We start from the raw sequence: 12,039 nt of genomic DNA, 5'->3' as shown, positions 1-12,039 counted from the left end.
TAACTGTGACTAGTCAAAACGAAATATAGAGATATCTGTAATTCAGTTGTGCCTAGGTACTACATATACTACTAAACTACATTCTTGCTAAGACAAATGACATCACTTTTGCTATTCATGTGTATGGGGTTTGTCATTACAGATATCTACAATTTAGTTACAGATACCTGCTACGTAATTACGGATATCTGTAACGGAATTACGACTAGCAGTAATTCCAGTTTGAGATATCTACAACGTCATTTCGCCAAGTCAAATCTTAATTTAAGATATCTGAAAAGGGACATGTAGATATCGTTAATTGAGCTGAGTTAACGATATCTTGAACTGGAGTTATGACTAGTCAGAACAAAATTGTAGATATCTCAAACTGTAGCGGATACCTGCAACTGAATTGCCATACACATGAAAGGCAAAAGTGATGTAATTTGTCCTGGTAGGAATGTTGTTGTGAATATCTGAAATGTTCTTTTGACTAGGCAAAACATAATTACAGATATCTGCAACACATATCCAGTCTGGCTGTTAAATGTTAAAATGGCTTGCCATAATATTCAGCTACAGACTCCCTCTCCCTGGTGGCCTGATTGGGGGTGATCAGTTTGAAGAGTGGTTGGAAAAGTACTTTCTAACCTAAATTTATTCAGTACAATTCAGTCAGTTTAATTTGTATAGCTCTAAATCACAATACATGTAATTTCAAATAACTTTAATGACACAGTCCAGTTCAAGCTAATTATAATTGATTCAATTAAATTAAGTAGAATTAGTCCCATTCATATGATACCAATTTATAAAAAGTGAAAAAAAATAAAGGAAACAATAACAGACCGTTGGGGGATAATCTTTGTTGGAATAACTTTTAACACAAACAGTCTTCTGTAAGATATTCTTTTTTAAGTAAATTTGTTAGATATATTATTTCATGATATGCTATTTTAGACTTGCTTTATCTACCAGGCTAGCTTAGCAGGTAGTACAATCAGCAAAGGAAGCTACTGTTTTAAAGATTCTGCTCTCTGTGTGTGAAGTGATCAGTATTGTCTAATTGTGACTGTCTCTTCAGAATTGAGTCTTGGAGCTTGGATTGGTGCAGTCTTCATCCTGCTTATAGTCCTCATCATCATCATAACAGTGACAGTCCTCTGCTGCAGATGCCACCAAAGAAACGAGCACCTCCAAAACTCTCAGTCGTCAGCACCTGTTTAGAGTTTGTGCTATGTGTGTGCATTTTTTTAATTCAATTAAATCAATCTCAAGGCGCTTCAAAGATAGTCACATTCAAGCAAATTATAATCCAGTTCATTGGCACCCATTTATGATACCAATAAAATCAGATTCATAATCATCCAAATGAGTTCAATATATTATTATTTTTATTAACATAATGTCAATTTTCTTTTAGAATGTTTCCTAGCTCAGGAAACCAACAGATCCTGAGCATGCAGCAGCAAAGAATTAAAACTCCCTTTTAACAGTAAGAAACCTCCATCAGAACCAGTACCAGGAAGGGCGACCATCTACCTCAACCAGCTGGGCTGGCTGCAGCATTTTGGATCAGCTGGAGGCTTTTCAGAGAATATGTGGGACAGCCCAATAATAAGGAATTACAGTAGTCCAATCTTGAAGTAACAAATGCATGAACTAGTTTCTCTGCATCACCCTGAGACAGGATGTTCCTGATTTTAGCAATATTACGAAGGTGAAAGAACTCGAAAATGTCTCCCTGAAGTGCTCAGGCTCAAAGAGAACGTGCCTCACCGAGACAGAATAATTATTTTTAACAACATGCCTCTTAGTTATCATCGTCAGGCCACATCTTGCATCCTGTTCCGATTTCGAGACATCCCCCCGGGGGGTGTGGCAAGGAGATGGTCCAAAACAATAGACACCCAAAGAACAAAGCCCCCTTCCTCAGGGATAAATGTTTTAGATTCCCTTTTAGCTGGGTCTTTCTTCACCGTAACCTCTGAATGGTGTTTGATTGACCTCTCATGCAGAAAAATTCAAACTTGGCCTGTCCGCAAAAAGAGAAATCTCTATCTCATTTCTCATCAGAGGTAATTGGAAGAAAAGGGAAACTTCCATGACAACGACCAGCCCACAGTGACAAACAACTGAGAGGTGGCACCTACCGGTGAGAAGTCGCTTTTGCCACTGAGAGCAGCGGAAAACCATTGACGAAACAGCAACTGCCAATCCAACAGAGGCTTTTGTAAAAGTGGCTGACCATTAGCCATTTTTAGATCCTGGTGTCTTTCAGAAAGTGTGTTACCTGGATAAATAAAGGCTAATGTTAACTGCATAAATAAAGAGTAACGTTTCCTGGATAAATCAAGGCTAATGTTACCTAGATAAATAAAGGTTAAGAGATATGTCACCTGGATACATAAAGAGTAATGATACCTGGACATATAAAGGCTAGGGTTACCTGGATGAATAAAGAGTAACATTACCTGATTAATAAAGACTAAGGTTACCTGGATGAATAAAGCGTAATGTTACCTGAATATATAAAGGCTAATGTTACCTGGATAAATAAAGAGTAATGTCACAAGGATGAATAAATAGTAATGTTACCAGGATTTATAAAGGCTAAGGCAAAGAGATATGTTACCTGGATACATAAAGAGTAATGATACCTGTATAAAGAAAGAGTAATGTTACCGGGATTTTTTTCCCCTTGTCCTGTTCAGCATTATGGCAGCAGAATTGTAGTCTGAATACCTTTTATGCCAAACAGATTTGCTTTGCCAAGGGAAGTTTTACAAATGTAAAGCTCCCCTTGATGCCCATTTATTTATTTCTGTTGACAATATATAACATATAATAGAGCTGAATCGGACCGGGAAACAAGGAAAAAAGAAGAGGAAACAAAACAAAAATAGAAACAAAAACCAGACAACCAGCTGCTACACCTGTAAAAAAACAAAACAGACAACAATCCACGGCCTCTGAGGGGAATGCAGCCTTAGCGCCACCAGGAGCACCTGAAAGCAGACAAGCAGAGAAAAAACAAACACACAAACAAACAAACAAAAACAAGCACAAGAAGCGGCAATCACATACAACACAGCTGTGGATATAGATGACCTGAGACGACATGATAATACATCAACTGCTTAGCGTGCATGCTACTGGACTAATGAATGTGTGTGAGTGTGTGTGTGTGAGAACATGCAACACCCATGGCACAGGACCTACATGATAACCGTGCTTAGTTATGAGTGTATAAGCGTACAGGGCCACAATCCCCAGCCCCCCCAAGCAATCAGAAGCAGGCAGAGAGGCCCACAAGACCCAGGCCACCAGCAGCCCCAACGGAGCACAGAACCCAGGAATCCCACCACAGGGGAAACCACGCATTCACCCAGAAGACTGCAGAGGAAGCCCCTGGACAGAGCCCCCGTATGCATAGGGCAGAGACACCCCGACCCCGCCAGACCCCGTTACCTGGATTAATAAAGATTAATCTTACCTGGATTATTAAAGGCTAAGAGTAATGTTATCAGGATAAATAAAGAGTAACGTTACCTGGATAAAGAAAGACTAACGTTACCTGGATGAATAAAGACTAATTTTACCTGGGTAAATGAAGACTAATATTACCTGGATAAATAAAGAGTAACGTTACCTGGATAAATAAAGAGTAACGTTACCTGGATTAATAAAGAGTAACGTTACCTGGATAAATAAAGAGTAACGTTACCTGGATAAATAAAGAGTAACGTTACCTGGATAAATAAAGAGTAACGTTACCTGGATAAATAAAGAGTAACGTTACCTGGAAAAATAAAGAGTAACGTTACCTGGATAAATAAAGAGTAACGTTACCTGGATAAATAAAGAGTAACGTTACCTGGATGAATAAAGAGTAACGTTACCTGGATGAATAAAGAGTAACGTTACCTGGATGAATAAAGAGTAACGTTACCTGGATGAATAAAGAGTAACGTTACCTGGATGAATAAAGAGTAACGTTACCTGGATGAATAAAGAGTAACGTTACCTGGATGAATAAAGAGTAACGTTACCTGGATGAATAAAGAGTAACGTTACCTGGATGAATAAAGAGTAACGTTACCTGGATGAATAAAGAGTAACGTTACCTGGATGAATAAAGAGTAACGTTACCTGGATGAATAAAGAGTAACGTTACCTGGATGAATAAAGAGTAACGTTACCTGGATGAATAAAGAGTAACGTTACCTGGATAAATACAGATTAACGTTACCTGGATAAATACAGATTAACGTTACCTGGATAAATACAGATTAACGTTACCTGGATGAATAAAGGCTAACGTTACCTGGATGAATAAAGGCTAACGTTACCTGGATGAATAAAGGCTAACGTTACCTGGATGAATAAAGACTAAAGTTACCTGGATGAATAAAGACTAAAGTTACCTGGATGAATAAAGACTAAAGTTACCTGGATAAATAAAGAGTAACGATACCTGGATAAATAAAGAGTAACGTTACCTGGATAAATAAAGAGTAACGTTACCTGGATAAATAAAGAGTAACGTTACCTGGATAAATAAAGAGTAACGTTACCTGGATAAATAAAGAGTAACGTTACCTGGATAAATAAAGACTAACGTTACCTGGATGAATAAAGACTAACGTTACCTGGATGAATAAAGACTAACGTTACCTGGATGAATAAAGACTGTTACCTGGATAAATAAAGACTAATGATACCTGGATAAATAAAGAGAAATGATGCCTGGATAAATAAAGAGTAATGATACCTGGATAAATAAAGAGTAATGATACCTGGATAAATAAAGACTCATGTTACCTGGGTAAATAAAGGCTAACGTTACCTGCATAAAAAAAAGGCTAACGTTACCTGCATAAATAAAGGCTAACGTTACCTGGATAAATACAGATTAAAGTTAGCTGGATGAATAAGGACTAATGTTACCTGGATAAATAAAGAGTAATTATTTCTGGATAAATAAAGACTCATGTTACCTTGGTAAATAAAGGCTAATGTTACCTGCATAAATAAAGGCTAACGTTACCTAGATTAATACAGATTAATGTTACCTGGATAAATAAAGAGTAATTATACCTGGATAAATAAAGACTTATGTTACCTGGGTAAATAAAGGCTAACGTTACCTGAACAAATAAAGGCTAACGTTACCTGGATGAATAAAGAGTAACGTTACCTGGATAAATAAACGGTAATGATACCTGGATAAATAAAGAGTAATGATACCTGGATAAATAAAGAGTAATGATACCTGGATAAATAAAGAGTAATGATACCTGGATAAATAAAGACTCATGTTACCTGGGTAAATAAAGGCTAACGTTACCTGCATAAATAGAGGCTAACGTTACCTGGATAAATACAGATTAACGTTACCTGGATGAATAAAGAGTAATGGTACCTGGATAAATACAGATTAATGTTACCTGGATAAAGAAAGGCTAACGTTACCTGTATGAATAAAGACTAATTTTACCTGGGTAAATGAAGACTAATATTATCTGGATAAATAAAGGCTAATGTTACCTGGATGAATAAAGACTAAAGTTACCTGGATAAATAAAGACTAAAGTTACCTGGATAAATAAAGACTAAAGTTACCTGGATAAATAAAGAGTAATGTTACCTGGATAAATACAGATTAATGTTACCTGGATAAAGAAAGGCTAACGTTACCTGGATAGATACAGATTAATGTTACCTGTATAAAGAATGGCTAACGTTACCTGGATAGATACAGATTATTGTTACCTGGATGAATAAAGAATAATGATACCTGGATAAATACAGATTAATGTTACCTGGATAAATAAAGGCTAACGTTACCTGGATAAATAAAGAGTAATTATACCTGGATAAATAAAGACTCATGTTACCTGGGTAAATAAAGGCTTACGTTACCTGAATAAATAAAGGCTAACGTTACCTGGATAAATAAAGGCTAACGTTACCTGTATGAATAAAGACTAATTTTACCTTTGTAAATGAAGACTAATATTACCTGGATAAATAAAGAGTAACGTTACCTGTATAAATAAAGAGTAACGTTACCTGGATAAATACAGATTAATGTTACCTGGATAAATAAAGGCTAATGTTACCTGGATGAATAAAGACTAAAGTTACCTGGATAAATAAAGACTAAAGTTACCTGGATAAATAAAGAGTAATGTTACCTGGATAAATACAGATTAATGTTACCTGGATAAAGAAAGGCTAACGTTACCTGGATAGATACAGATTAATGTTACCTGTATAAAGAATGGCTAACGTTACCTGGATAGATACAGATTAATGTTACCTGGATGAATAAAGACTAATGTTACCTGCATAAATAAAGGCTAACATTACCTGGATAAATAAAGAGTAATTATACCTGGATAAATAAAGACTCATGTGACCTGGGTAAATAAAGGCTAACGTAACCTGCATAAATAAAGTCTAACGTTATCTGGATAAATATAGATTATTGTTACCTGGATGAATAAAGAGTAATGATACCTGGATCAAAAAAGAGTAATGTTACCTGGATAAATACAGATTAATGTTACCTGGATAAAGAAAGGCTAACGTTACCTGGATGAATAAAGACTAATGTTACCTGGATAAATAAAGAGTAACGTTACCTGGATAAATAAAGATTAATGTTACCTGGATAAATAAAGAGTAACGTTACCTGGATAAATAAAGAGTAACGTTACCTGGATAAATAAAGAGTAACGTTACCTGGATAAATAAAGAGTAACGTTACCTGGATAAATACAGATTAACGTTACCTGGATAAATACAGATTAACGTTACCTGGATAAATACAGATTAATGTTACCTGGATAAATAAAGGCTAACGTTACCTGGATGAATAAAGACTAACGTTACCTGGATGAATAAAGGCTAACGTTACCTGGATGAATAAAGACTAAAGTTACCTGGATGAATAAAGACTAAAGTTACCTGGATGAATAAAGACTAAAGTTACCTGGATAAATAAAGAGTAACGATACCTGGATAAATAAAGAGTAACGTTACCTGGATAAATAAAGAGTAACGTTACCTGGATAAATAAAGAGTAATGTTACCTGGATAAATACAGATCATTGTTACCAGGATGAATAAAGACTAACGTTACCTGGATGAATAAAGACTAACGTTACCTGGATGAATAAAGACTAACGTTACCTGGATGAATAAAGACTGTTACCTGGATAAATAAAGACTAATGATACCTGGATAAATAAAGAGAAATGATGCCTGGATAAATAAAGAGTAATGATACCTGGATAAATAAAGAGTAATGATACCTGGATAAATAAAGACTCATGTTACCTGGGTAAATAAAGGCTAACGTTACCTGCATAAATAAAGGCTAACGTTACCTGGATAAATACAGATTAAAGTTAGCTGGATGAATAAGGACTAATGTTACCTGGATAAATAAAGAGTAATTATTTCTGGATAAATAAAGACTCATGTTACCTTGGTAAATAAAGGCTAATGTTACCTGCAAAAATAAAGGCTAACGTTACCTAGATTAATACAGATTAATGTTACCTGGATGAATAAAGACTAATGTTACCTGGATAAATAAAGAGTAATTATACCTGGATAAATAAAGACTTATGTTACCTGGGTAAATAAAGGCTAACGTTACCTGAACAAATAAAGGCTAACGTTACCTGGATGAATAAAGAGTAATGTTACCTGGATAAATAAACGGTAATGATACCTGGATAAATAAAGAGTAATGATACCTGGATAAATAAAGAGTAATGATACCTGGATAAATAAAGAGTAATGATACCTGGATAAATAAAGACTCATGTTACCTGGATAAATAAAGGCTAATGTTACCTGGATGAATAAAGACTAAAGTTACCTGGATAAATAAAGACTAAAGTTACCTGGATAAATAAAGAGTAATGTTACCTGGATAAATACAGATTAATGTTACCTGGATAAAGAAAGGCTAACGTTACCTGGATAGATACAGATTAATGTTACCAGTATAAAGAATGGCTAACGTTACCTGGATAGATACAGATTAATGTTACCTGGATGAATAAAGACTAATGTTACCTGCATAAATAAAGGCTAACATTACCTGGATAAATAAAGAGTAATTATACCTGGATAAATAAAGACTCATGTGACCTGGGTAAATAAAGGCTAACGTAACCTGCATAAATAAAGTCTAACGTTATCTGGATAAATATAGATTATTGTTACCTGGATGAATAAAGAGTAATGATACCTGGATCAAAAAAGAGTAATGTTACCTGGATAAATACAGATTAATGTTACCTGGATAAAGAAAGGCTAACGTTACCTGGATGAATAAAGACTAATGTTACCTGGATAAATAAAGAGTAACGTTACCTGGATAAATAAAGATTAATGTTACCTGGATAAATAAAGAGTAACGTTACCTGGATAAATAAAGAGTAACGTTACCTGGATAAATAAAGAGTAACGTTACCTGGATAAATAAAGAGTAACGTTACCTGGATAAATACAGATTAACGTTACCTGGATAAATACAGATTAACGTTACCTGGATAAATACAGATTAATGTTACCTGGATAAATAAAGGCTAACGTTACCTGGATGAATAAAGACTAACGTTACCTGGATGAATAAAGGCTAACGTTACCTGGATGAATAAAGACTAAAGTTACCTGGATGAATAAAGACTAAAGTTACCTGGATGAATAAAGACTAAAGTTACCTGGATAAATAAAGAGTAACGATACCTGGATAAATAAAGAGTAACGTTACCTGGATAAATAAAGAGTAACGTTACCTGGATAAATAAAGAGTAATGTTACCTGGATAAATACAGATCATTGTTACCAGGATGAATAAAGACTAACGTTACCTGGATGAATAAAGACTAACGTTACCTGGATGAATAAAGACTAACGTTACCTGGATGAATAAAGACTGTTACCTGGATAAATAAAGACTAATGATACCTGGATAAATAAAGAGAAATGATGCCTGGATAAATAAAGAGTAATGATACCTGGATAAATAAAGAGTAATGATACCTGGATAAATAAAGACTCATGTTACCTGGGTAAATAAAGGCTAACGTTACCTGCATAAATAAAGGCTAACGTTACCTGGATAAATACAGATTAAAGTTAGCTGGATGAATAAGGACTAATGTTACCTGGATAAATAAAGAGTAATTATTTCTGGATAAATAAAGACTCATGTTACCTTGGTAAATAAAGGCTAATGTTACCTGCATAAATAAAGGCTAACGTTACCTAGATTAATACAGATTAATGTTACCTGGATGAATAAAGACTAATGTTACCTGGATAAATAAAGAGTAATTATACCTGGATAAATAAAGACTTATGTTACCTGGGTAAATAAAGGCTAACGTTACCTGAACAAATAAAGGCTAACGTTACCTGGATGAATAAAGAGTAATGTTACCTGGATAAATAAACGGTAATGATACCTGGATAAATAAAGAGTAATGATACCTGGATAAATAAAGAGTAATGATACCTGGATAAATAAAGAGTAATGATACCTGGATAAATAAAGACTCATGTTACCTGGGTAAATAAAGGCTAACGTTACCTGCATAAATAGAGGCTAACGTTACCTGGATAAATACAGATTAACGTTACCTGGATGAATAAAGAGTAATGGTACCTGGATAAATACAGATTAATGTTACCTGGATAAAGAAAGGCTAACGTTACCTGTATGAATAAAGACTAATTTTACCTGGGTAAATGAAGACTAATATTATCTGGATAAATAAAGGCTAATGTTACCTGGATGAATAAAGACTAAAGTTACCTGGATAAATAAAGACTAAAGTTACCTGGATAAATAAAGACTAAAGTTACCTGGATAAATAAAGAGTAATGTTACCTGGATAAATACAGATTAATGTTACCTGGATAAAGAAAGGCTAACGTTACCTGGATAGATACAGATTAATGTTACCTGTATAAAGAATGGCTAACGTTACCTGGATAGATACAGATTAATGTTACCTGGATGAATAAAGACTAATGTTACCTGCATAAATAAAGGCTAACATTACCTGGATAAATAAAGAGTAATTATACCTGGATAAATAAAGACTCATGTGACCTGGGTAAATAAAGGCTAACGTAACCTGCATAAATAAAGTCTAACGTTATCTGGATAAATATAGATTATTGTTACCTGGATGAATAAAGAATAATGATACCTGGATAAATACAGATTAATGTTACCTGGATAAATAAAGGCTAACGTTACCTGGATAAATAAAGAGTAATTATACCTGGATAAATAAAGACTCATGTTACCTGGGTAAATAAAGGCTAACGTTACCTGTATGAATAAAGACTAATTTTACTTTTGTAAATGAAGACTAATATTACCTGGATAAATAAAGAGTAACGTTACCTGGATAAATAAAGAGTAACGTTACCTGGATAAATAAAGAGTAATGTTACCTGGATAAATACAGATTAATGTTACCTGGATAAATAAAGGCCAACGTTACCTGGATGAATAAAGACTAATGTTACCTGGATAAATAAAGAGTAATGTTACCTGGATAAATACAGATTAATGTTACCTGGATAAAGAAAGGCTAACGTTACCTGGATAGATACAGATTAATGTTACCTGGATAAAGAATGGCTAACGTTACCTGGATAGATAAAGATTAATGTTACCTGGGTGAATAAAGGCTAACGTTATCTGGATAAATACAGATTATTGTTACCTGGATGAATAAAGACTAACATTACCTGGAAGAATAAAGACTAACGTTACATGGATGAATAAAGACTAACGTTACCTGCATAAATAAAGGCTAACGTTATCTGGATAAATACAGATTATTGTTACCTGGATGAATAAAGAATAATGATACCTGGTTAAATACAGATTAATGTTACCTGGATAAATAAAGGCTAACGTAACCTGGATGAATAAAGAGTAATGATACCTGGATCAAAAAAGAGTAATGTTACCTGGATAAATACAGATTAATGTTACCTGGATAAAGAAAGGCTAACGTTACCTGGATGAATAAAGACTAATGTTACCTGGATAAATAAAGAGTAACGTTACCTGGATAAATAAAGATTAATGTTACCTGGATAAATAAAGAGTAACGTTACCTGGATAAATAAAGAGTAACGTTACCTGGATAAATAAAGAGTAACGTTACCTGGATAAATAAAGAGTAACGTTACCTGGATAAATACAGATTAACGTTACCTGGATAAATACAGATTAACGTTACCTGGATAAATACAGATTAATGTTACCTGGATAAATAAAGGCTAACGTTACCTGGATGAATAAAGACTAACGTTACCTGGATGAATAAAGGCTAACGTTACCTGGATGAATAAAGACTAAAGTTACCTGGATGAATAAAGACTAAAGTTACCTGGATGAATAAAGACTAAAGTTACCTGGATAAATAAAGAGTAACGATACCTGGATAAATAAAGAGTAACGTTACCTGGATAAATAAAGAGTAACGTTACCTGGATAAATAAAGAGTAATGTTACCTGGATAAATACAGATCATTGTTACCAGGATGAATAAAGACTAACGTTACCTGGATGAATAAAGACTAACGTTACCTGGATGAATAAAGACTAACGTTACCTGGATGAATAAAGACTGTTACCTGGATAAATAAAGACTAATGATACCTGGATAAATAAAGAGAAATGATGCCTGGATAAATAAAGAGTAATGATACCTGGATAAATAAAGAGTAATGATACCTGGATAAATAAAGACTCATGTTACCTGGGTAAATAAAGGCTAACGTTACCTGCATAAATAAAGGCTAACGTTACCTGGATAAATACAGATTAAAGTTAGCTGGATGAATAAGGACTAATGTTACCTGGATAAATAAAGAGTAATTATTTCTGGATAAATAAAGACTCATGTTACCTTGGTAAATAAAGGCTAATGTTACCTGCATAAATAAAGGCTAACGTTACCTAGATTAATACAGATTAATGTTACCTGGATGAATAAAGAC

General features: G+C 34.1%; 1 protein-coding gene across 1 annotated transcript in view; it reads left to right on the top strand.

Moving 5' to 3' along the window:
* LOC140269242 (tissue factor-like) overlaps window positions 1-1,285 on the top strand; it is a 111,039-nt gene extending 109,754 nt beyond the window's left edge. The window contains exon 7 of the mRNA XM_072364266.1: window positions 1,067-1,285. Coding sequence (XP_072220367.1) covers window positions 1,067-1,209 — 143 coding nt within the window. The 3' untranslated portion in view covers window positions 1,210-1,285. The remainder of the gene's footprint in view (window positions 1-1,066) is intronic.
* The last annotated feature ends 10,754 nt before the right edge of the window (window positions 1,286-12,039 follow it).

This window comes from Leuresthes tenuis, unplaced genomic scaffold (assembly GCF_036924035.1).
Source record: "Leuresthes tenuis unplaced genomic scaffold, fLeuTen1.0.hap1 SCAF_14, whole genome shotgun sequence".
Classification (NCBI taxonomy): domain Eukaryota; kingdom Metazoa; phylum Chordata; class Actinopteri; order Atheriniformes; family Atherinopsidae; genus Leuresthes; species Leuresthes tenuis.
This window is presented reverse-complemented; position numbering and strand designations above follow the sequence as displayed.